This window comes from Zootoca vivipara, chromosome 1 (genome assembly GCF_965207765.1).
Source record: "Zootoca vivipara chromosome 1, rZooViv2.hap1.1, whole genome shotgun sequence".
NCBI lineage: Eukaryota > Metazoa > Chordata > Lepidosauria > Squamata > Lacertidae > Zootoca > Zootoca vivipara.
The window spans coordinates 68,920,033-68,947,053 of NC_142582.1; the positions used below are offsets into that span (position 1 = coordinate 68,920,033).

At 42.9% G+C, this 27,021-nt stretch overlaps 1 protein-coding gene across 13 annotated transcripts in view; it reads left to right on the forward strand.

Annotated features, from left to right (window-relative positions):
- The window catches only part of TEAD1 (TEA domain transcription factor 1), a 171,737-nt gene that overhangs the window by 139,417 nt on the left and 5,299 nt on the right, over window positions 1–27,021 (forward strand). For 12 of the 13 annotated variants that reach the window (XM_060275573.2, XM_035118849.3, XM_060275591.2 and 9 more), the window contains 6 exons: window positions 4,967–5,101; window positions 5,332–5,378; window positions 8,000–8,061; window positions 9,101–9,225; window positions 19,132–19,305; window positions 25,904–26,044. In XM_060275573.2, the coding sequence (XP_060131556.1) occupies window positions 4,967–5,101; window positions 5,332–5,378; window positions 8,000–8,061; window positions 9,101–9,225; window positions 19,132–19,305; window positions 25,904–26,044 (684 nt within the window). Of the gene's footprint in view, window positions 1–2,214; window positions 2,318–4,966; window positions 5,102–5,331; window positions 5,379–7,999; window positions 8,062–9,100; window positions 9,226–19,131; window positions 19,306–25,903; window positions 26,045–27,021 lie in introns of those variants that run through there. The other variant, XM_060275596.2, reaches the window with a different exon arrangement.

Sequence of the window (27,021 nt, forward strand, 5' to 3'; positions counted from 1 at the left end):
TCCAAGATTTCCAAGATCAATACTAGAAGAGAGTCAGCCAAGGAACACTATACTGTAAACGACAGGAAAATAACGTTAGCATTACTAGCACCAGAAACCAATCACGGCAATTGAAGGCAAACTATTCTAAACAAATTCTGTTCCACATTTGCTTAGTGGCTGCATAATTCCGTGTGTCTACAATTAAGCCATTTCGTATTTTCTCCAGCATAACTGACAGTGGAAACACACACCCATTTTCTTAGGAAGTCAAGGTCTTGGAACGCTTGTGTTCATTAAAGATCCCAGTGCACTCAGAGGTGGAGAATACGGGTGTTAAGTCATGTATCTTGGCCAAATTCCAGTTTCAGTAATTACTACTAATCTTCCTGCCTAAATTCCCCATCCAGTTTTAATTGGATGTAGTCTTCTTCACTAGCTGCTCAGACTGTCATGTAGCATTTTAATGTGTGATTAATCAGTTGTTATGAGTTACCCCAGAAATAGCTGCATATGAGAAAGTAAAGCTTCCTTTTCATTATGTAGGGTTCATAATAAAACCAGAGGATTTGAAGAGACCCTGAATGCTACCTAGTCCTATCCATGCCCCGTAATAAGCTGGAATGTGCCCTTTTTATACATCATATTTTATTTTACAAATTAGCCATTTAATCCAGATAATAGTGGATCACTAGTTATTCTGGAACAAACAAACCACACCTTGCCTGGGGTTCCTTCAGACAAGAAATGATTTAAGACTCCAAACAAGTAAGAAATTCTCCCATCCCCATTTTTCATTCTACTGAATAGAAAATTTCTTTCCAAAAGGACACACTTTTTATGTACATTCTGCTGTTATGTTAGCTGTTCTACCCTACTCACAACCAACATACGCAAATAGATATAAAATGTATATGCACATATCTATTTGTTAAATTTTGACTAAATGGAATTCAAATACAATGGCATGTAATTAAAATAAATGATAAAACAGCTGTTATAAATTTCTCGAATAATATAATCCTTCACTTGACCTCAGTTTCATTGATCCACAAATGAATTATATAGCCCCTTGGGGTCTGTACATGCTTGTGCAGCAAAGCTCTCTTCGGGAATGAAAAAGGAATACAGTGGTGCCTCAACTTACGAATTTAATCTCTTCCGAAGGCACCTTTGTAGGTCGAAAAATTCGTAAGTCGAAAAACGCCATTGGAAACGCGATTTCCCATAGGAATGCATTGGAAACGGAAAAATTCGTAACCCTATCTAAAAATTCGTAAGTCGAAAAATCCCTATCTAAAACCGCTGCAGTTTTCTTTCGGATGTCAAGACATTCGTAAGCGCGCGGTCATTACCCCCATTCGTAAGTCGAAAAATTCGGTTGCTGAGTCGTTCATAAGTCGAGGTACCACTGTATGGACATGTGACATTGCTTCTCCAATTGGAAGGCAATCTGAAGCTTCTGAGCTGGGCCACTCTTGCCCTGCCTGGTTACAGAGTGGAAGCCCCAAGCTTCATTCCTGGCATGAGTGCCACTGGCCCAGCCACGGCACTAACAGATGTACAGCCACTGAGTGGTGCCTGTGATACAAGAAAACAAAGCAGAGTCCCTCTTTTATCGTTATAAATCGGGTCGAAAGAGGCAGTTTTGTTTTGTTTTTCACTCTGAAGAGTTCCTTGCTAACTATTTGGAATAATAATGTGAGACCCAAAAACCTCAGGAGTCAAAAAATAGGTCAGGCAGTTGGCATAATTGTTTGAATAAGTTGATTTCTCACTCTACGGCATCCCCGCTGCTGCTAAAAGCTGGGTTTCTTCAGCAGCCATATTGCTCTCAGCCGGTTCCCCTGTGACTCTGGAAGAGCAGGCTACAGATGGGTCCACAGGTGTTAATGTCGCTTCTCAAAGCATTAACACCTGATCAGGTTTCTGCTTGAATTCTGCTCAGGATTTTGGGGGGGGGGGGGTAGGAGGGGAGATACCCCTGAGAGCAGCTGCTCCCCCTGCCGCCCACACCCCCAGCAAACCAGCATAAAATAGGCAACCTGTAATAGTTTTATTACAGCAGTTTCCACAGCTTTTTAAATGGGGACCTAACAGCTGCCAAGCTGGTCATTTAATTTATCAGCGTGGTAGGCATTAATACAATTAGTCCCTTTCTTCTTTTGATGAATCAGTTCCTTGGTGAAAATTAATAATAACTGTTAAACTCTATGTACAAAATGACTAGGAACACCTTACAATTTTAATTGTGCTAGAGCATATTTTGCTAAGAAACTGCACTTGTACAGAAGCATTTTAACAAACTTTTTGTTGTTGCATCCAGGTAACAAGCATGGTAAGTATTTTTTCAGTAAAGCAAGCATTGCATACTTCAGCTGTGCTTGGCAGGCTCTCCCCCCCCCCTTTTTTTTCTTTTAGCTAGCTTTAACTGTACTGTTAGCCTCTGCTGTTTCTAAAGGAGCTGTTGAAATGAAGAAGCTGCTCGACTTCTCATTATGGGCTTTGGAGGGAATTATGTGTGCGGATTCATATACCATATTGGATGGCATGCTTTCCTGGCTAGCATGCTTGCGATTTTGCTTGTAACAATGAATCTGCCTCTTAGCGCTTGTGTTCCTTTATCATTCAGTCTTATACCCCAAAGTTTAGCTTTTGCCCGAAATATTTTTTTCTTCAAAGCAAGAGGAACTTGTGGTGCAGAATTCTGCTGAAGCCACAAGGGAATGGTTCTCTAGGAAGACCTGGAAGTCCATGTTACAGTTTCCCAAACACCTGTGCCTTGCCACTATCTCCTTACCCAATGGGACCCCAAATCCAGGGCTTACAGGCCGCTTCACAGAGAGCCACCCACAGGAGCCACCTCCCCACACTGCTGTCCCATATAGTAGTGGTGGAGGTGGGGAAGCTTGGTGTGTGAATGTTGTAGTTATATGAGTGAGGCCAGGGAAATGCAACTTCCTTGTGCAGTTGGCTTGGTTCTGTTATTCACAAGCAGCCACCAAGTGACATGTAGGCCCTGTGCAGTTGTGCAGCCAAGTATTCAAACCTAAGGCTAGACGTGCTATTGCATGCCTGTGTAGGATTTGAGTACCTTCCTACTAGGGCTTCATTGTGTTTGGGTTGTGTCTAGCTTACTTAGCATGAGCCTTTGGAACAGGGTGAAATATAAAACTGCTGCCTGGGTAACTCCCAGAAGTCATTTTCTTCAGGGCTGGGATCTGAACTTGATTGTTTGAGGCTGGGACCTGAGCTTCTATGGACTGTGTACTCTCAAGCCTCAGAGCCCTCTTCAGTCTCTTACTCGGCATAAGCGCCAGGAGCTTAGCAAGCTACCCTTCCTTGCTCAAGAGAGCAGTGCCTGCTGTACTTTAGACTCCAGCACCTCCCAGCTCCCAGCTCCAGCCACCTACTTCAGGGATCCCGCTCTGCAGATCACACCCTCTCAGATCTAAACCATGGTGCACTTGCCCATGGTTCTGGCTTGACCCTGGCATGTTGATAATTGGGATTGGGGATAACCAGGGTTACGTTTAGACCACAGTTTCCCAAACTTGGATCACAAGCTATTTTTGGACTACAGTTCTCATAATCCCTGACCACTGGTCCTGCTAGTAGGGATGGTGTAGTCCAAAACCAGTCAGAGACCCAAGTTGGAGAAACTCTGCATTAGAGCAAGTCCACCGCTGATTTTGAGCAGTATCATTTATAGATTGAGTGTTGTTATAAAATAAACCTATTTAGCATTTAGTAGCATAGGTAGTAACATATATGGAATCAAGTATTTCCCAAGTATTTCTGGGGTTCCTACTTCACCGGGTGTGGGTGTGGAGTCCTTAAGGGTACGGTCAGACCTAAGGAAAGCTTGGTTTCAACAGAAGACTTAAGTACAGGCTTAAATCTCTGCTGCCGAAAGCAATAGGCTTTAAAAGTATTTAACTCTGACTGGATTAAATCCTCTGGTTCAGTTTTCCACAACTTTAATAGGCACCAACAGTAGCTTAGCACTACAGCATGTGTGAAATATTGTGCAGTGCATGCCTTGCACTGCCTTCTTATTCTTCTTCCAGCCTCTTAGAGTGAAGTGTGGCCTTTAAAGCAACAGGCTTCCTTCTCCCGAGCTCTTGAAGAGAGGGCTGTTAAAGAGAAGCCAGGTGGATTCCAGAAATACCTAAAAATCCTTATAGATGTTAGTTTCAGGCTCTCAGGTTCCCATCTGGTTGCAATCAGTGACATCATTTGTTTCCTACATTAATAACCCACCTTTCTTCTGTCATGGGGCCCAAGGCAGCTTACATGCAATTCCCAGGTAGTCTCACCTGCAGGCAGTGACCAGAGCCCAACCTGCTTAGCTTCAGCAAGACAGTAGCCTCAGATGCCTTCAACTCATTACCCCTATCAGGGCTGTAGTGTATTTGCCAAATCTTTATTATGAACTAGTCACCTAATTTTGTTGCTGCTGTTGTGTTCCTGTTTGGGCTCAACAAAGACTTTCAAATGATAGTTCAGACCAGGCATCCCCAAACATTGGCCCTCCAGATGTTTTGGACTACAGTTCCCATCATCCCTGACCACTGGTCCTCTTAGCAAGGGATCATGGGAGTTGTAGGCCAAAACATCTGGAGAGCTGCAGTTTGGGGATGGCTGGTTCAGACTCTGTTCTGGTTTGTGGGGAGGGGAAAGGGGATAAAGTTCAGTCGAGGGTTAAATTCTAGCTGACTTCCTACCGATTTACAGTAGGGAATTGTATTCATACATAAACCAAGTCATGATAATATGGAGCAGAGAACTTTACCCTGAGGAAATCCAAATGTATTTTACCCCTTGTGCTACATTCCCCACCCCTGCATGGTATGCTTTTATTTTGCACATTTCCTGTGCCTTTAAAAAAAATTAATTTTAGCATATGTGCTTCCTAGCTGTGCTTGCTCAGTGAGATTTGTTGTGTCCAGTCTATTAATGAATGCCTGTAATTGTCATGTTGAAGGATCAGACTGCAAAGGACAAAGCACTCCAGCACATGGCCGCTATGTCATCAGCTCAAATAGTATCTGCAACAGCGATTCACAATAAGTTGGGCCTGCCAGGAATTCCCCGTCCGACGTTTCCTGGAGCACCTGGAGTAAGTTAATTGGCTGCAATAAAAAAAAGTACATTTCAGAACAATGATTGGTAGGAAATGAAGGATGGATCAATTAATTTCTCTATAAAATGTACTTCCCTGTTCCCTTATGAAATTATTCAGTGAAAAAATATATAAAGGAAATGTGCCCTGAAAGAGAGCAACTGAAAAAAGTTGTGTGTGTTTAAATATTTTTATTTTATTTTATTATTATTTTTGCTCCCATGCAGTTTTGGCCAGGGATGATACAAACAGGACAGCCTGGATCTTCACAAGAGTAAGTGATGGAAAACAAGACTGAGCGCCACTGTTTTCACTTGTTTGTATGCATATGTTGCAGTACACATTGGTAGGTACGGTATGTGTTTATTTGACTACATGTGTATATCCAAAAATGACGTGTACCTAGCCAGAGGAATTCAATCCCAGAGGCTATAACTAAAGAACGTAATGAGAGTGGCAGTGGTGGCATGGGAAATAGATGAAGCATATGTGCGACCAGAATGCTTTCTATACTTGATAGTAGTTTCCCAGCACATTTACCCAGTCACCACAGTGCCTGTTAATGTGGATTAAAACAAAGACTGTTTCAATTAGGGTCAGTTGTGGGATACAGAGATTAGTTCCAGCCTTACCTCTACATCCAATGAGATTAGGAGCAGATTTTAGGATTTCAGGGAGGGGTGTGTTTCTATTCGGACCACAACCCTGGGGGGTTGGGGCTAGGTGAATCCCTCACATATCATGGTCCAGGTACTATTCTGCCCCCCCCTCTCCCCACCCCAGCTGCTAACTAAATAACAAAAGTCAGGTAGGGTAAATGCTTGAATCCCTTTAATATTACATCTGGTTTGGTCCTGGAAAATCCCCTGCCTCATTGATAGCTGGATCTTCCTTGATCTTGGATCAAGTTTAATATCCCAAGGGTCAAGGGAGTTCCTTCATTCAAATAACCAAGGCTTCACGCACACACTGCATTTCAAAGCACTCTCCCCCACCTGCTGCCTCCCCCCCAAAACTGGGAGCTGTAATTCTGTGAGGGGTAATGTACAGTTCCCAGGTTCCTTTGGTGGGAGGGAATGTTCTTTTAATGTATGGTGTTTACACAGCCTGGGGCACCCTAGCATATGGTCTTCCAAATGTTTTGGTTTACAGATCCCATCAGCCCTGGCCAGCACAACTGTGCTATACAGTGGTACCTCGGGTTACAGACGCTTCAGGTTACAGACTCCGCTAACCCAGAAATAGTACCTCGGGTTAAGAACTTTGCTGAGAACAGAAATCGCATGGTGGCGGCGCAGCAGCAGCGGGAGGCCCCATTAGCTAAAGTGGTGCCTCAGGTTAAGAACAGTTTCAGGTTAAGAACAGACCTCCAGAACTAATTAACTTCTTAACCCGAAGTACCACTGTACATCTGCACTGACTGGAGTTGTATTCCTAAACATCTGAGGGGCACCAGGTTGGCAAAGGCTGACCTGTCCCTCAGCTCAGGCACTAGCTTCTGCATATTGTGGGTGAGATTCGACTAATGAGTCCCATCAGCACAGGACTTCCACTTGCACAACAGGGCTTTCTTTCCCCCGGCCCCCCCAGGAAAAAAATGTGGGATGTGTGTGTAAGAAACCCCCCTGGAACAGTGTGTGGGGTGAGGAGAGGGGGGATTGTTCCATCTGGCAAGCCGAAATGCTTGCCCTGACTGAATGTTTGCCTCAGTAGAACAATGAATTACTGTATTGGTCCCAATATAAGACTCACCCGCAAATAAGCCGCACCTTTAAAATTGAAGGAGGGAATAGAAAAAAAAGACAATCCCGGGCTGCTTCCGGGGCAGGGGGGAGCTGCACTGCCTTCCCCTCTTCTTTCTGGCAGCTCGAGGGAGGCTTAGGAGTGGCGAGCGGGCTGCACACCGTTGCCCTGCACTCCTGGTTTGCTCTCGGGGGGGGGGAGCAGCACTGCTTTGCCAGCGGCCTCCCCACCCCAAGAGCAGCCCGGAACCGTGGGGCAACACCTGCTGCACTCAAGCCTATCCGAAACTGTTAGGGGAAAGGGAAGGTCACAAATATACACCCCACTTAACTTTTTGCTGTCAGAATTTGGAGAAAACGTGTGGCTTATATTCGGACCAGTATGGTACCTCCTTTGTACATTTACATACCTCTTCGTTGGCCACTTCAAGCACTTTGGCTGAACAGCAGCTAATAAACTTTAAATAAACAAATGTGGCAAAAGGATGGATGTGCACAGTCTTGAGGTCCACTTCCAATCACACTCTTTGTGGAGGTGATGGCAGAGAGTTATGCCCCAAACATCCCAAAGGCCAGTTGCTAGGAAGAGCTTCCACACTCCCCCAGCCCAGCTTTGTGTATTTCTTGATTTGACCCATGAACCAAAATATTAGTGGCAAGCAGCTATGAAGCAAAAAAAGGGGCCCAGGGGCAGGGAATGGATTTGGCGGCCCTAAGGTGGGCCACTGGCTCATACACATTGAGGTGCCAATCTGAAGTTGCTGAGCAAGGAGAGAGGATTCCTCCATTTTAAATCTGTCTTGGTTCCTCAGGACTGCAGCTCTTTAATCACTACGCTACACTCATCCCAGGATGGACTAGCTTTAGACAGGTTTCCTCAACCTCGGCACTCCAGATGCTTTGAGACCACAATTCCCATCATCCCTGACCACTGGTCCTGCTAGCTAGGGATCATGGGAGTTGTAGGCCAAAAGCATCTGGAGGGCCGAGGTTGAGGAAGCCTGCTTTAGACCATTAATTCAGACTAAGAAATACTGCTCTAAAAGGAGGTTTACACTTTCTAGTCTTTACTAGAAACAAAATGTGCTTTGTTGTTACGGTTATTAAATACTTCAGTTAATATCTGACTTCATTGTCCAATGGTTTATTTCAGCATAAAGCCATTTGTCCAGCAAGCCTACCCTATACAGCCAACAGTCGCAACTCCCATTTCAGGTAACAATTACAGATTTATCGTTTATCGTTTAGATTTTTTTGGACCCACTCTGAATTTAGTGGCTGGCACAGGTTGCAGCCTTTAATTACATCTACACAAGGGAGTTTAGTAGTCTCACTGGTCATCTACCTCAGATGAATATTTGTGAGTTTGTGTATGCAATATTTATCTATGCAGAGATGATGGAATATGCATGCAAATCATCTAATCCACCTCTGCTTTTAGACCCATAGTGTTATTACCTATTCCAAATTTCTCACTGTAGGAACATATGTGAAGAAATGGCACATTTCTTTGTCTTTTTAAAATCTAAAACCATACCCTTTGGCCTCATATGCAATAAACTAAGGGAATATAAAATCATTTAATTGACTTTATCTTAAAATGATTATTGACTTCATGAAGATTGGTCTCCTTGGCTCTTATGTATACAAACATTCCCAGTAATGAATGGCATATCTTTCAGAGTTGCATCAGTCTTGGACTACGTCATTTATACTTATTTTACTGAGGTTTCTGTGATTATTTTAATGTTCTCTTGTAAAGTGTTGTCAAATTACCGTATTTACTTGAGTCTAATGCGCCATCAAATTTAACGCACACCTCAATTTTCAGATCCTTGAAAGAAACAAATAAAGTATTTGCTGGCAAATGTAAATGTGCCATCGAATCTAATACCCACCTTAATTTTCGCAATGTAATTTGGCCAAAAAGGTGAGCCTTAGATTCGAGTAAATACTGTATTATAGAAGGAATTGCACAGTTCTGATACATCAAATACAATATATTGGATGGGCTTCCCTTTTGTTTACAAAGGAGAATGTAATACTTGAGGGGGAAAACAGTAATATAATTTTAACAAGTAAAACACAAATGTTATGAATGTAAAATAACCATATTTCCAAGCAATTGAGAACGAGCTTAAAAGTAGTTGAATTTTAACAGTTATACCAAGTTTTCTTCATCCACAATAATCAATAATACAATGCAATTGTAATTTTAAACTAGTAAAGACGTTGCTGATCATTTATACTTCAGGGTTTGAACCTGCATCAGCTCCAGCCCCCTCAGTTCCTGCTTGGCAAGGTCGATCTATTGGAACAACTAAACTCAGATTGGTGGAATTTTCAGCTTTTCTTGAACAACAAAGAGATCCAGATTCTGTAAGTATTACCCTGTAAATATCCTTTATAGCAGTCAATTGTGCCTCTTTACTCTTGCAGTTTTGTCTCACATCTTTTCACTAATGCAATGCAAACATCTGCCTGTAGCATGGAAACTTCTAAATCACCATGTTCTGTTTGTGTGATCAACAGGGATGGTTCATGGTGCCCCTCAGTGTCAATTGTCATCTTGGTTTCATTTTGCAAGGGGAGCATGTTAAACCTGCTGCTTTATGCAGATTTTATTTCTTTATGAGAAGTGGATGCACTTAAGAAAAACCTGGGAAATGAAACCTTTCTTTGCCTCAAATAGCTTGCAAAATACAATAGTCTGTAGAGTGGAGCCTCATCTTACACTTTCTATAACTCTTTTCTGGAAACCATTGAATGCATGTATCCTTGCAAGTAGTCATTATCAAGAAAGTGTTTTCCTACAATAATGATCAGAGACATACCGTGGCAACCTTACATCAGAGCACTCTTCATAACAATAAGGCTGTGAGTGGAAAATAGAACAACAGTACAGAAATTAAGATGCACAGTATGATTGCTTTTTCAATGCTGCTGTTCAACATGTTGAAGGGAGTTCAGCTTTCAATGTAGGCATGACTTTCCCCTTAGAAGACAACATACAACTATTGAAACAGAGCCTTTTGGAGACAGATGTTTACACTGATTGTCTACGTGCTGAAAAGGCTTTTGATTCAGGTCTTGCATTTCACACCTGAAAGCGCAAGCCTGTCCAGCTGTATAGATGTACTTGATTGGCTGAAATAGGAGGGTGACTTGGTTTTACCTGATCATCACATCCTAATCGGGTCTCAGCATTCTCTTGAACATGGAATTTACTGAGTTCTTGCTGTCCGCAGTTGCGGTGATATGGCCAAAAAGCCACGTAAGGAAAACGTAGGCTGGGGGTGGTTTGTGAAGCAGAGGAGAAGTTTCACCGTTGTTCACCAGCTGAAATACAAGGCCAAGGGTAGAGGAGAAAGATTCCCCCTTTCTACAGCGAGCAGTGTTTGTTTCCTTTTTCATGTCACTGAAAAGAGATTTATAAGAGATTGCATGCCAGCTGGAGGGTTTAGAGCAGCTATGTCAAACATCTGGCTCTCCAATTGCTGAACTACAACTCCCATCAGCCCCAGGAAACATTGCCAGGGATGGGAATGAAGGGAGCTTTACTTCAGTAGCATTTGGAAGGCCAAAGGTTCACCATACCTGGTTTAGAGGTGTAGGGGTACCTGGTTTAGAGGTGTAGGTCATTCATGACCAACCCACACACTTAACAATTGGTACCCTCCTCCTAGTGGCGCAGCAATAAAACGGTAAGCATGTTTGCAAAGCTAAACAGGATCTAGTATGGTTTCAAACTGGGTGGGGGACTATGCGTTGGAATAGATGACCCTAGGGGTCCCTTTCAAGTATATGTCCAGAGATGATTTCATTGAGCCAAATCTAATGGTGCTCTTACCTGATCCATGAAGCTGGAGAAGCTGCCCACCCCCACATGATCAGGCATGGGTCATTCACATCCTTGTTCCATATGGGGGACTGCTGCTCACAGCCACAGCTCAGTGGCAGAGCATCTGCCTTGTATGCTGAAGGTATCAGGTTCAATTCCTAGTACAGTGGTGCCTCGCTAGACGAATGCCCTGTAAGACGAATTTTTCGCTTAACGGAGAGATTTTTCGAGCGGAGGTTGCCTCGCTAGGCGAATTCGTTTTGTAAAAAAAATTGTCTAGCGAATCGCGGTTTCCCATAGGAATGCATTGAAATTCAATTAATGTGTTCCTATGGGCAAATTCCCCCCCCCCAATGCATTCCTATGGGATTCGCTAGACGAATTTTTCGCAAAACGAATTGACTCACAGAACAAATTAAATTCGTCTAGCGAGGCACCACTGTATCTCCCACGTAGGGCTGGGCCTCATGTCCTGTAGCGGCTCTGCTAGTCACTGTAGTGTAGAGGATACTGATAATGTTACGGACAAGGAACAGGGACGGTGAACTTAATGGGTTCTCATCAAAGCATCAGGATTATAGCCATTCCTTTCTCCAGAATTATGTGCCTGACATATTAGCCAGAAATTTAGAGAGAGCAAAGCGGGGTTGTCCTTTGCTAACGTTAACGTGCTTTAAGATTAGAGTGTAAGGTTAGTGCAGATTTTCCATTGTTGCCAAGATGCATTTGATACAGCAGCTACTACTTTGGAATAAAGGCAGTGAACTGATGTGGAAACTAATGTGGGAACAAGTCCTTTGGAACTCAGTGCAACCTACTTTTGAGCAAGCATGTACAAGATTGCACCATGAATAAAGTTTGCAGTTTTAGCTCCCTCTGCTGGTTCTGCTTCAGCAGGTCGTTAGAAGACCTTGTTTCCATATTTTCATTTTCTAAAGAGGAAAATGTTATGTGGAGTCCTAAGAGCCATAAGGATCGGTGAGGGCAGCGGTGCTGACTTGACATCCAGTCCCTGGCATTGCTGTGGCTTACCAGAAGGACAGGTCACAACATACAGCACATGGTCCTGCTAGTTTGATTGGGCCTTCAACAGTCTCCTAAAACCAAATGGGAGAAGGTTGCAGGAAAACCGCAATCTGGCCACCAGCCTCTTCTTTTTGGAAAAGGGTTAATGCAGACTTGGAGGTGGGAAATAATCTGGACTGGGGGCATGGCCTTATCAGAGTGGTGCTTTTAACTCTCTTCCCTGCAGCTTTTGCTCAGTCTGAATCCCTCTTCCAATTCCAGTGGACTTGTATGTATGACTGGGATTGGATTGACAGCATGGAAAGAAAGGGTTAAAAAACCCCTGCACCACAGCCTCCATCCCAATTGCTCTCCGTTTGCCCTTTCAGAGACACACAGAATCTCAGAAATACATTTGGACTAGCAATAAAATGCAGCTGAAATACAATTGGAACAGCATACATACCTTACATTTTGTCATAAGGTTTCTTGCTAGAAAACAGCGAGGTGGCTTAGCACTTATGTTGCGGTGACAGGGTAGTTCTTGTTGCTGTTTTTATTGACTTCCCTTGCACAAGAGGGTTCAAACTGAAGCACATCAGGATCCTTCAACATATATACAGTACCGGTATATATATATAATGAAACACTCACACTGTTTGAAGTTTTCCTCCCTGCTTGTTGAGTTTTGAATGGGATGGCAGTTTTAAATAAAACAACACACCATTATGATATGCTTAATTGTATGTTAGCAAGTAAAACAAATGCAGGTGATTTGTCTTTGTTTTGCCACAGCTTGTATGTTAGCATCCCCTGACACCAGCAATTTGTCTTGGTCCCTTTGAATTCCTAAATGGATTATAATTTCTTCTTCTCCTGGTATTATTTGACAAGAGCCATTTTTCATGGCCTTACAGGCAGCATTCTTCAAATATGAGAGAGTTCAGTAAGAGGCAGCCATCTCGAGGCTACAAAGGTTACTTTAGATAGTACGGGTGAAACAGTCCGCGAATGTATGTTCTCAAGTTCTTTTTTAAAACTTCTTTCTTAAAAACAAGCACAAGGGCCATAACATCAAAATGTTAAAGGAATCTCAGTCCTGAACCCTTAAGTACTGGGGTGGGCAATTTTCTCCTTAGAAATGACTCTCTGCAAACCTAGCATATAACAGACAGAAAGGATAATGATGTAAATGAAAGGTATTTGTTGTATTTTCTGAGTTTCTACTGAAAACTGAGTTGTAAGAGGTATTGTTACTGAAGCTTTCAAGTGCAATCCTGGAAAAGTAAGGACGAAGGGAGTCATGCCCCCCCCCCCGAGTATACATCAATGCTCCAGGCTACAGCCCACCACACTGAAGAGGTCCTCCACTTGTCTGGCTGCGGCATTCAGCCATCCATGTGCCAGAAGGTTCTCTGTCGGAAGTAAGAGAAATGGGCCTGAGCTCTTCACTGCATTGAGAGGAGGGAGAGAGGCCAGGAAGTGGGATCTGCAGCAGTCAGAATGGGATGGACAGGGTGGAAAGGGGTAGCCTGGACTGGCTTTTCCTCTCCCCTCTGTTGCCCCTTTATGACACAGCCTTTTGTGAAGGGCTTTGACCCTCACTCACCATCTGTCACTGATCAGCATGCAAGTTGAGAAGTCTGCTCCCTGCTTATTTCTGCTGCTTTGCCCATTCAGAGCCTCCATGCTCCTCTTCTCCAGGGTGCGGAGGAGATTAAGACTGCATTCTTTTAAATGTGAGTGATTTCATAAGTGGTGTACAGTTGTCTCTAAACCAACATGAGTTCTCTTTTTAATAAAACCCCCAAAACCTATTCATTTAATGCCTACTACGTTGTCATTGTCGTTCATTAGAAACATGCCGTGACTGAAGGGATTAGTCATCATTCTGTTTAGTGTAGGAATTACAGTAACATAAGGAGAAAATAATCACACATGCAATGTCAAAATAAACATTTATGTCCTTCGAATATTGTGAGATGATGCCATACCATCTGTCCCTCTGAAACATGTTGGAATTTTTGCTGTTGCTGCAGCAGCATCTGGTACTTTTGGCAAGATCTGCAAACAACTGTAGTAGCTCCACAGCTGCCTTTAACTTTGCTTTGGGTTTGAAAAGCGCACTGTCTTTTGCAATGTGTCTCTTAGGTTTCTAAATCAGAAGTTTAACAACACAATCATTTTGTGACTTTCACTCTCTTTCTCCATTGCCCCACTAAACTCTACATACAGGACTTGCAGTACTCGTGTGTAGGTCTGCACTGTGTATAAGGAATTCTGTGCCCACAAAAATGAAACATGAGTTTTTGAGAACTTTCCCCCCCACTCCCTGAATTGACCTTCATAGAAAATCTTATTAAATAAAGCAGAAGGGAAGTACATTCAGAGTTGGTGAGGTTACTAAGAGCATACACTATGAGCCAGGATGGACTTCTGGGTTTATATCTCACATTCTCAGCAAACTATATACAATACAGAGATCGGATTCATTATGGTTGAAGATACAGAATGCAGCAATCTTGCTTTGAAGCTAAGCTCATCCTATGTATGCTGTCTTAATTTTCATGGAAGGAAAGTAAGATATAAATGTAGTAAATAAGACAGACCTACTTCACGGGATTGCAGGAAAGATTCCTGCGATAATGTTGGTTGGTTAGCATCTGTCTGTTTCAGGAGACAATGGATGACTGTCCCTTTGGGGGTGAAGTCAAACTGTTGCATAGGTACCATGGGGGGATAGGACCCCCCAATATTTCCAATGAAAGGGCTGGGTTCTCCCAAGTTCCATGGTGGCTGCACATGCATGCCATGGGATGTGCTTGTGTCACACACACGAATGATGTCAGCATGCAATCACAACGCGCTGACATTGCATAGCCCTGGGCCCCCTCAATCTCAGCGGCAGCCCTGAACCTTTGGAAGGTTGCAGCTTCTGCTGTGATAATGTGTGTGAAATACTTTGTACACTCTAAAGCATTGCATGAATGTTGTTACCGGCTCCACCTAGAGAATATTCTGCAATGACAAGTCAAAAGTAAAAGCTCCTAATGAGTACTAGAAATCAAGGTGATTTTCAGAAGGAAGCTGTAAGAATTATTTAGGCAATATCCCTAATTTGTGATTGTTCCAACTTCTGACCAGCTTGATGGTGCAACATTATACCATTTCCCACATTCTTCACTTCAGAGGTCTAAGGTATTGTTAAGAAGTCCAGTAATCATCCCTACAACTATTTCAATATAGATGGTTTTAGGAGAGCAATTTGAAGCCTAATTTAAATTGTGGTAAAATAAAAAAAATCCTTCAGTAGCACCTTAAAGACCAACTAAGTTTATATTTTGGTATGAGCTTTCGTGTGCATGCACACTTCTTCAGATACGAAGAAGTAAATTGTGGTGTTACAGAGGTACAGTTTGGTGTATACATAAAAACTTTTACATACATAGTTTTAGACGTGAGTTTTAAAGAGGATAACAAGCTTGTTGCTTTTGTAGTTGGCATCTCCAGCAAGATGGTAAAGCTAGCAATTGTGCAGATGCTGTATGGTAATTACTTATTGTTACAGAATAGGACGGTAATTACTGTAATTCTTGTATCTGAAGAAGTGTGCATGCACACGAAAGCTCATACCAAAATAAAAACTTAGTTGGTCTTTAAGGTGCTACTGAAGGAATTTTTTTATTTTACTTGTAATTCTTGTGTAACTGATCGGTATGCAAGTTAAGCCTGCCCTTTCAAAGGCTTTTACTCATAAGCATTCATTCATTCATTCATTTATTCATTCATTCATGTGTTTGCTCATTCATGCATTCACTCCCTCCATTCATTTGTTTATGAACTCTACTCCTTAAAGAAGAAACACCCTTTTTGGCTGTTGCTAACCCTTGGTCTGCAAGGAAAGACTGGATAGGTTTTTCCACTTGTATTTGGAGGTAACGCGATTCAGGTTATTATGAAAGGGGAGTTTGGACAAAAAACTTCCTAATTGATTGAAAAGCTTTGGGGCTAGCTCATAATTGAACGAATTGAATTTAGATCTGATATAGTGTTAAATCCTGACTTGGAAGGGAACCTACTGAAATATGACAGTGCTGGCTGCAGGTACAGATTACCACAATATGTTTTCTCTGTTTACCTTACCAATATGTTTACCTTTTATCATGTGAGGTTATTTTAAGTAGTTAACTGGTAGACAGATTCCTAAGGATGTAACAAGGGCCCTGTTGGATCAGACCAAAGGACCATCTTGTTCAGCATTCTGTTCCTTCAGTGCTCAACCAGATGCCTATGGCAAGTCCACAAGCAAGACATTGGGTTGCCTACGGGTGTGTTTGCAAACCAAAGAAATGTTGTAGACAACGCACACACTAGCCACAGTCAAGCACAAGTTATTACTGTGTATTTCACACACACACACACACACACACACACACACACACACACACACACACACCAGTTAAAATACAACAGCAGCATGGACATAAATCCAATTCTAAGCCAATGCAGTTGCCAGTTGGAATAAAGATCTCCATTTAGAAGGTTTGCTGAAAGAGAAACATCCTCCGCAGGTTTCAAAAAGACAATAGGGAAAGTGCTTGCCTAATATATAATTTGAGGAGGTTTCAGTAAGTAGGTGCCACCACATGAAAGACACTGTGCAGAATGGGTCAGTGGCAGAGCGGGTCTCCATGCCGCCCAGGGCGGGTGCCCACATGTGCCCACCACAAGGGCAGCGTGAGGGGCTGAGGAGAAACGGCCCAGCCCCCGCCACTGCTGGAGTGATACCAACCCCAAGCGGCAAGGCTGTTGCACTCTCCTCGCACATTAGGCTTACTCGAGAGGCGCCACTACGGAGGCAGCCGTGGCAGCTATGTAAAAGCTACATTTCCCCCTTCAAACTCAGACTGCCTGTTTTTTGCTTTGTGTTTTTTTAACTAGCCACTTCTGCACTGTGGCAGCTTCCGTCAAAATGTACAGTTCTTAAAAAGAGCCCTCTTATACAGACCTGCTTGTTACATCAGTGCCGTTCTGTGCCCTACCTCCTCCTCTTCCCCCCAAAAGTGGTGAGGGTTTGACACAAGAGCTGCGTTTTCCAAGACACAGGCAAAGCAGGAAAGCTCTTTGCGCTGCAAATGGTTTCACTTCAAATTATTGAGAGGAAGTCAAGGAAGGGCAGCAGGCCTTCCTCAAGCAAGTATGTGTAAGGTTTAAAGCTACAACACTGCACTGGTTTATTTGAGTCTCGAATGTTGGATGCCCTTTCCTTCGATGCTGGGAGAGGAACACTGGACTGTGCCATGCTGGGGGCGCCTGCATGGGGGCACCACCTGCGTCCCCCCTCAAAAATCTCTGCCCGGGGCCACAGCACCCCCCACACTATGGATGGCATCTTCAGGATGGCCTCTCCAGCAGAACACAGTGATCAGCTGTGTGTGTAGGGGATGAGACTTTATTTTAGGTATCCAGATCACAAACTGCATAGCTCTTTGTACACTCTTTGATAGCTAACTAGCAGCCAGGCAAGTTCTTTCAGCAATATGATGGAGGTACAGTCATACCTCGGTTTAAGTACGCTTCAGTTTGAGTACTTTCAGTTTAAATACTCCGCGGACCCGTCTGGAACGGATTAATCCACTTTCCATTACTTTCAATGGGAAATTTCGCTTCAGTTTATGAACGCTTCAGGTTAAGTACGGACTTCCAGCACCAATTACACTCATACTTCGGGTTAAGTACGCTTCAGGTTGAGTACTCCGCAGACCCGTCTGGAACAGATTAACTCACTTTCCATTACTTTCAATGGGAAAGTTCGCTTCAGGTTAAGTACGCTTCAGGTTAAGTACAGACTTCCGGAACCAATTGTGTACTTAAACCGAGGTACCACTGTATTCCATCCCAGTCTGCACCAGCTGCATCTTCCAGGGCAGCACCACATAGAGCGCTTTGCAGTAATCCAATCTGTAGGTTACCAGTGCATGGACGACAGTAATTAGGCTCTTCCGGTCCAGAGACAGCTGTAACTGTTTTGCCAACCATGGTTGGTAAAAAGCACTCCTGGTCAGGGAAGATGGGAATTGTAGTCCAAAACATCTGGAGGGCCAAAGTTTGGGGATGCCTGCTCTAGACTATGAATCTGCTCCTTCGCGAGGAGTATATGACCCTTCCAAAGCAGGCAATTGACCAGACTCTGGAATCACCCACCCACAATGCCATGATGGCCAGGATTCAGAGTCAGTTTATCGGCTCTCATCCAGCTTACCACCAAGCCCAGGCCACCAGTTCAGGGCCTGCAAGCCCTCTTCGGATTCAGATGTTGCACAGAAATATTCTATTGGCTACAACTTAATTCTTTTTTCAAGCCTAAATTCAGCAACTAGGGAAGGCCTCCGCAGGTGCAACCATTGGCGATCCCTTCATTAGGGACAATAAGACCTAATCAGCTACTTATTATTCATCTCACCAGTGGCCATGCTTTTTGACAAATGCACAACATGTCAAAAATACAAGAGCCTCCACCCCCCTTAAATTCTCTGCAAAACAGAGGTGCAACCTGGAACCTCTATGCCACCGTCATGAAAAGGGTTAATCTAATAATTTACAAACTTTCCATCCTGTCAACTATATTTGATATTCATCTATAGTCATACACTAAAGACAAATAAAGCCTGTCAAGTCAATGGAACAATTCCTTATATAGTGAGGGTTCCATGATCTAGTCTGGGGGCACATGATATAACGGAAACTAAACTGGTCATGCCTCCATGTACGTTGCCTTGTGCGCCATGGAAGAAAGATAGAATATAAATGAATACAGGCTTTTGAAGAGAGACTTCACAAATCAGTGTCCAGGCATTTCAGTTTTATTTCCAATTAAAAATGGCTAACTCTTGTCTACCTCCTGTTTTTCTTAGCAGCTGTTGTACAGAAATCAGACTTAACTTCATCACCTTCAAAGCAAGTTTGTGAAGAATTTTCCTGCTGTGCTTCTTTTCAGCTGAGCTGTGACTTTGCCTCCAGCCTATCAAGCTGCCGAGGCAGGCAGAAGTCAGACTCTGCTGTCTCAGTCCAGAGGTGGCCAATGTTCCTAAAGCCTGTGCCACTTCTGCTGTTCACCTGTAGTTCATCCATTCTGTTTTTAATCTTCATTTTTCTGCACAAAAATTTGGGATTTAGAACAGGCATGGGCGGATTCCCTCACACCAAGTTTCATTATTGATTATTTGCACTGCATTTCATTTCAGGACACCGAACCACCTATTTTTTTCTTCTGATTTCAGCATGCACGTTTATTTATTACATGGAACATCTTTCCTCTAGGTATTGTGCAAACAGAAAGAGCGTAAAGCCCCGAAAAATGCAAAGAAATGCTATTTGCATTAGAAATGCAAAGTTCTTACGATATCAGTAATAACGCTTCTTATTTCCTTACTTCGCAGTATAACAAACACCTCTTTGTGCACATTGGGCATGCCAACCATTCTTACAGCGATCCGTTGCTGGAATCGGTAGACATTCGCCAGATTTATGACAAATTCCCTGAAAAGAAGGGCGGCTTGAAGGAGCTGTTTGGAAAAGGACCTCAGAATGCCTTCTTCCTCGTAAAATTTTGGGTGAGATATTCAACATACTCTGCTGTTGTTGTTTTCCTAAATGTTCTACTATCTTTTTCATGGTATGAAGAAGGCAGATAGAGAAAAGCTCCCCTTCCTCTCACATCACACTAGAACAGGCAAAGGCAAACTCGGCCCTCCAGATGTTTTGGGATTACAACTCCCATCATCCCTGACCACTGGTCCTGTTAGCTAGGGATGATGGGAACTGTAGTCCCAAAACATCTGGAGGGCTGAGTTTGCCTAGGCCTGTACTAGAACTTGGGGACATCCTTTGGAGCTGAATATTGAACGATGGCAGAGACACAAAAGAAAGCACATAGTTAAACTATGGAATTCAGGAGGCAGTGATAGCCTTGGATGGTTTTAAAAGAGTACGCAAATTCATGGAGGGCAGGGCTATCAGTGGCTGCTAACCTTGATGACTATGTTCTACATCCGTTCTTGAAGGCAGCATGCTTCTGAATACCATTTTCTAGAGATCACAGAAGGGGGGCGAGTGTTGCGGTGCTCAGGTCCCGCTTGCTGGTTTCCTATAGGCATCTGGATGGCCGCTGTGAGAACAAGATGCTGGACTGGATGGGACAGATCCAGCCATGCTCTTCTTATGTTCTAATGTGCTTTCTTGGGTGGCATAGGAAAAGTGGGTGGAGGGACGCTTTTCTCTCAAAACGCTAGAACTTGGGGTCATCCAATAGAATTGGCAGCATTTGATTCAGAACAGACAGGGGGGAAAGATATTCACACAGCATAAAATTAATTTATTTTTTCTGCCCCAAGTTGTGCTGAGGGGCCCTAACTAAGATGGCTATAAAATAAAATTAGACAAATGCATGGAGGTTTAGCCCATCAACGGTTATTAGCCCATGATAGCTACAAAGAACTGCCTTTGATCTCAGCCAGTCGGGGTTGTCTTAAAGCTATTTCTTACCAGATACAATTTCAATACAGTGGTTACAGATGCTTCAGGTTACAGACTCTGCTAACCCAGAAATAGTACCTCGGGTTAAGAACTTTGCTTCAGGATGAGAACAGAAATTGTGCAGTGGCAGCAGGAGGCCCCATTAACTAAAGCGTTACCTCAGGTTAAGAACAGTTTCAGTTTAAGAATGGACCTCCAGAACGAATTAAGTTGAGGTACCACTGTAATGGCAAAGGTCAGCAGTTATCCCACCAGATTTTCAAACCTATGCTCCCATTCATTTATACTTTTAGATCAACCTTCAACCCATAGGAACCTCAGGTGTTGAACACAGTAGAATAAAAGTAAAATGAAAACAAAGTTAAAACTTAACATTGCTTCAATAAAACAGTTCAGCAGTGTGTCAAAATAGTATTATACCAATCCAGTGTCTCAGTACTTTAACCAGTCGTCACAATCAAAACTATTTGAAGTATTCAGTGTTGCCACTAATTTTGAACGCCCGCTTGATTTAATAAATTTATTTTCAATCCTGACAGTTCTTACAGCAAAACAGATAACTCTTGTCGTAGTAGTGCCATGGTTCCGATCAGCCACTGAGAAATCTAGTTAATTTTTTTAAGTAATGCCGAAATCTTATTCAAAAACCAAGGCAGAATATTTATTCAGAACTGTAGCGCGACAGGTTTTCAATCTTGCCAGCCCTGCAAAGGCATGAGTAATTTACAGGTAATTTTATCATGTTAGCACAACATATTTAAAACGGATCCAGTTTACCAAGAGCAGGCTTCCTTTACTGCTTGTCGACATTATGCTCACTCTACAACTGGTATTGAAGCAATTTGCAAACTGTCACCTGCCATCTAGTGGAACAGGTTAGCAATGCTGACGGCACCATCAAGACATCCCTGTATGTAAGAATCCCTGGTGTCACAAAAATGCTGCTATTAATGACTGTTGTGTAGCCAGTGCTTTTTGTAAAGTCAAACTGAGGGCTGCGTCAACCCTGCATGTCAGTAGGCTGCATGCTGTGCCTCACTGCCCTGGAAGATAACATTTCTAAGGGAGGAAAGTGAACTTTTTTTAAAAAAGCCTCATTAATATACATTTGCCAGACGTGAGATTTTCAAGAGCTCCCACCAAAGATCCAACAACAGATAATGGATGGTCATAAAGGACTATTGACACATGCAGCAAGTTAGGACAAGAAAGAAGATTCCACCTAAACATTAGGAAGAACTTCCTGACAGTAAGAGCTGTTTGACAGTGGAATATGCTGCCAAGGAGTGTAGTGGAGTCTCCTTCTTTGGAGGTCTTTAAGCAGAGGCTTGACAGGCATATGTCAATAATGCTTTGATGGTGTTTCCTGCTTGGCAGGGGGTTGGACTGCATGGCCCTTGTGGTCTCTTCCAACTCTATGATTCTATGATTCTAGGACCTTGAAGTTATGGTGAAGCGACACAGTTTACCTCTGTCTGCCCAGACTCTTCTCCCATGGTATACATTTGCCTTAACATCCTAGAGCCATTCCATATGCTATAATTACCATGTGAAAAGGAACCCCATTCTTGCTGTTCAGAACTATGAAGGGTCCCTTCCTATAGCCTCTAAAGTGAAGGGGCTTTAAATAGTTCTTCATTTTGTGCCTTTCTCTGTGCTGAGTCATAATTACAGGGGTGGAGGAACTGCTGTCTGGGCTTTTTCCATTAGTTCTCTCCCTCTCCTAATTTTTCCCGGTGGTTGAGAGCGGAAAGCAGGGAATATTAGCTGCCACCAAGTGCTTCAAGCCTCTCCAATGTTCCTTGCCAGTAGAGAGTGAGCCTTCTGAGATCTGAAGAGGCAAAGCTAAGTGCAACATGTAGTAAAGTTTGTAACCCAGAAAAATATGCAAGACGACATCGTTTCCCCTTCTTTCCTCTGTTTGTTCCATGCAGCAGCGCTGCTGTTCTGCTGCAGTTCAACTTCCACCAAAAAGTGTTGTTCTTCTCACCATCTACTGTAGTGGAACTTACACAATTTATGTAAATTACGTCGCAGTACCTTGTTCCAGCCCATTCATTTCAATGTGAAGGAAATTCAATGCAAATTGGGATGGGGACATGTAATCAATTAAATGTAGTTCGCAGTAAGAAGCCAACAGTGAATACCAGTTGTATTTACTGGGTTGATTTATGGCCTGGACATGAAATGAATAAATGAACATCGGAAAACTTCCGCTCCCATTTTCTCCGACAGCCCTAAACTCTGATACAAGCAACCACTTGCCTCTCACTCCAGATTTGAAGGAAAGGATTGGACATATAGACATACCTATGCCCTGTTTATATATTACATCAAACTCAAGAAAGCAGCTGGAGAAGGTGGCTATAATCCTGTAGCTCTGTACACAACCATGTACACAATTTGCTGCAAGTGTCGAATAGGCATGTCTCCATCTACCATACCATTTTTCATGAGGTGTCCTTTGATAGTTGTGACCCTGTGGGCAGAAGTCTTGTTTATATCTTGGCCTTTTAATCTGAGATATGTACATCTGAACCCCACTACAGAGTATTTCCCAGCTTTGGCCCCATCTGTCTTGTGCCAGGCTCAATATTTATATCAACAAATGTATCGTTAACTATAATTCTCATATTTTGTGTACTCTTTATTTGTGCGGCATCTTGGCACAGCTTTCTAACTAAACCTGTTAGCATAAGATATTATGGATGGTTTCATATCAGGTGGAATGAAAGATTGAGATGTTTTATAAGTGCATACTCTGTGCTGGCGCAGTCCAGGGCATAACCTCCTTTTGAAAGGATTGATTACTTTTATATACGCATTCACACGTCAACCTGTGAGTAAGTCCCAATGAAGACAATGAGCCTTGTTTGCTGAAGAAACATGTTTAGAATTGTGCTGTTGCTTTATAATGAAAACCTATTTGTGTGTCTGAACACCATTGCAGAATGGAGAGCAAAACTCTCATTCTAAGAAGTGTGGGTGATATTAATGAGGACATTTTAATGAATACCTATCATTTTAGAAATCTGCAATGCAAACAAGCAGTTCTAGAAAATAATGTGTATTGTAATTAGTGCACTTTAAAAAAAAGATGCTTTGAAGTCCAAAGCATTTTTGAAATTCAAATGTGGAATGGAAATAAAGGAATCTGCACAATAAAAGGGCATTAAATCATGTCCAAAAATCTCTCTCATTTTATAGATGTAAATATATGCCATAATTAGTGGCAAAGTAATATGGGTTGGGTAGTTAGGTTTGTTCCTATTCTTATCATGTAAAATAGCTGTGACCTGAAAAATATAATGCTGTTCCTTTGTCAGGCACTGTTAACAAATAATGAATTCAGTGTGGTTAATGTTCAGAAAGAGCTCGGCCACATGGTCTCCTCCCACGTCCCTCATGTGTGTCTGCTGCCGTCTTTAGAGGCATGTTGATTCTTTGTCTCCTTCATTCACAAAAAAGCTATTGTAATGCCCCCCCCCTTCCTTAGATGTGATTTTTATTGCATAATGGAATGAGACTTGGCAAGCGAGTTGCCATAGAGAGATGAGGTCAGCTGTGTGGACAGACCATCTTTAGCCAGCGTTTCAGACACATTTGAAACAAATCTGAGATGGAAGAAACCACTCCTGCTGCTTTCGCCCCCTCTGTTGCCTCAGAGAGGACCGTTGCTGCACGGCAAGCTTCATGGCACTCGTGCAAAGCTCTTCACAAGCCATCGCCTGCCCCGCCTGCAACTTGGTGCAAGTGTGCTGGTTCCCCTGAATGAATCAGAGAGCAGCTGGGAAGTGGAGTAGCTTGGCCTGGTCATCAAAAGCCCAGCCATGTGGCAGACCTGGAAGCAATTCCAAAGCTGCAGCACACAACTGGCAACAAAGTGTGCCAAAGATCCAGATGATGCAGTTGTGTGTGTGCGTGTGTGTGAATTGCTTCACAATTTGGAATCTCTGCTCTTTGAGCACTGTTCATTGAGAAGGAGGGGGAGAAGTCTAATACGCTCATATGACTGACGCCTCACGGCATTTCCAGTGTAATTGAAGCCTCTGTGCTGTTTTAACAAGTGACCCCTCCGTGTTCAATTTTAACTACTGAATATTTGTGTTTTAATTATGCTGCTCCCTTGGGAAGCCCCCTCTTTTTGTGGAAAGGGGCTTTGTAATCTTTCTGCATTTGCTGCTTTTCTGTTGTTTTGAGGACTCTATTTAGGCAAGACTATTGTGACACATGCAGGCTGCCTCCTCGTTTCCCCGAAGACCGAGAACACTTACCCATGTGAAGTGTTTTTCTTGCCTGCAGCCAGCTCAGTTTTGGCGCATGTTGTGGGGGCCTTTTTGATGCATCGTGTCCAATAGTTAAGGGTCTTGATATGCAAAACTTACAGCGCTCCATGCCGAGAAGTTATAGTATATTGATAGATGAATGCATTATATACTGGAATCAACAGACAGTAATAATAACAATTTATAATAATTTATTATTTGTACACTGCCCATCTGACTGGGTTGCCCCAGCCTCTCTGGGCGGCTTCCAACATACAATGGTACCTCTGGTTAAGAACTTAATTCGTTCCGGAGGTCCGTTCTTAACCTGAAACTGTTCTCTAATGGGGCCTCCCGCTGCTGCCGCGCCGCTGGAGCACAATTTCTGTTCTCATCCTGAAGCAAAGTTCTTAACCTGAGGTACTATTTCTGGGTTAGCGGAGTTTGTAACCTGAAGCGTTTGTAACCTGATGTGTTTGTAACCCGAGGTACCACTATATAAAAACATGGGAAAACCTTAAACCTTAAAAGGTTCCCTATACAGCCTTCAGATGTCTTCTAAACATTATATAGTTATCTGATGGGTGTTCCACAAGGAGGGCGTCACTACCAAGAAGGCCCTATGCCTGGTTCCCAATAGCTTCACTTTTCGCAGTGAGGAAACTGCCAGAAGGCCCTCAGGGCTGGATCTCAGTGACCGGGCTGGACAATGGAGGTGGAGCCGCTCCTTCTGCTGCAAATTTTAGTCACAGGGAATAATTTTTGCATCTGCTTTTTAATATCATTATGCAAAGGCACCATTCAGACATGCATTACAGAAGCATTCATCCTCCACTTGAAGATCTTATTTCCAGCCAAATATGGGGCTGGAGAATATATGTCGCTAATCGTTTCAGGTTGTAGTGATGGGCTATTTTTATGGACCTCGGTTATTTAACTGTGGCTGGGTTAGCTATCCAAATCCAATTCCAGGCTGATCTTCAGGGTCTAAGCCAAGAAATCCTTATTCTTTCAGTGGAACTGCTGTACAGTATCTTTATATTTTTAATTCCTTGGGTTAGTACTTGGGCTGTAAAAATCTTTTACAATTTGGAAGCACAGAACCCAAGCCTAAGAGAAATAGCGCAGCTGTTGTCCTTGGCAATGAGAATTGTTTCAGGGCACTCCCTTGAAATTTGCCTGGGGCTGCAGGTGTGTTATCTGCATCCCAGTCCCATCTTGCAAAGCTGCTGTGCAAAATGTACTGGCAACTCTTTTGCAGCTGCAGGAAATATCATTGTAATTTGCACTTTTTGTGCTCTTAAGTCTGCTTTTGATGGGGATTCCCCCCCCCAATGGCATTCATAATAAATACTTTCTTTTTTGCAATAATGTCGGTAGTGAGGAAGCATCTATTGTTTTTTTCCTGCAGGCGGACTTAAACTGCAACATCCAAGATGATACAGGAGCATTCTATGGCGTAACTAGTCAGTATGAGAGCTCAGAAAACATGACAATCACCTGTTCCACCAAAGTCTGCTCGTTCGGGAAGCAAGTAGTAGAAAAAGTAGAGGTATGATTTTCAAACTTGCTGCTTGCCTGATTGCTGCCAGGTCACTGTTTTCTCTAGAAGTGTTTTTTTCCGCCTCCAAGCTGTCCTTGGTTTAAATCACTGAGCTTACAGCAGAAGAAGCCAGTTTGGGGGACACCCAGATGTTGTCGCACTGCATCCCTCCTCATCTCCGAGCATTGGCCATGCCACCTGGGGCTGAATGATGGGAGAGCTCTGCATAGGCTACCTCTGGTTTGCAGTTAATACTAATGCAGGATCCTGGTGGATCTCTACATAATTTTGTACTATGGGCTGAATAGAATAGACTCCTTACAACCCAGTTTTGATTCGCTTATCCATTTGGAAGAGGGGAAAGAGACTCGTCTAGGAGGGCACATACAAAGCCATGAATCTCCGTGGTAGCTCTGATATTCTGAAGCGCATCCGGCATACCGTACAGCAGCACCCTCTATTTACCCTTATACGTGTTCACACATGTTTCCCTGTAGTGGGATTTTAGTGCAGGGGCTATGTTTCAGTTGGAAAGATCCACCGTTCTTCTGTTCCTGCTCACAAATGATCCATAATGAATCAGTGCACACATGCACACAAAACTTGAATTAAGCGGTGGCCCTGACCAAAAGTTCCTGGAGTTGCAAACTACCAAAAAGAGTTCCATGTCAGATTTATTCTGTGAGCCTGAGAATGTGCAACACATTGAATAGAGATTATTAATAGTACATTCAAAAAATTTCCCAACTCAACAGGGGAAACAGGAAAGCCCCTGTAACATGGATTTTAATTGTTCCTTCAAGCCCTAGTTTATATCAGAGCCACAATATCAAGGCAACATTTAAGGTTATTTTATAAGCAATATATTATTTCCTCCTGTTCCTTTTATAAGAAACTGATATTTTAGCTACATGGTATGTTTAATTCAATTGAAATAAATTTTAATATCCTAAGATGTCTATTTTATACAGTAGCTCACATTTAAA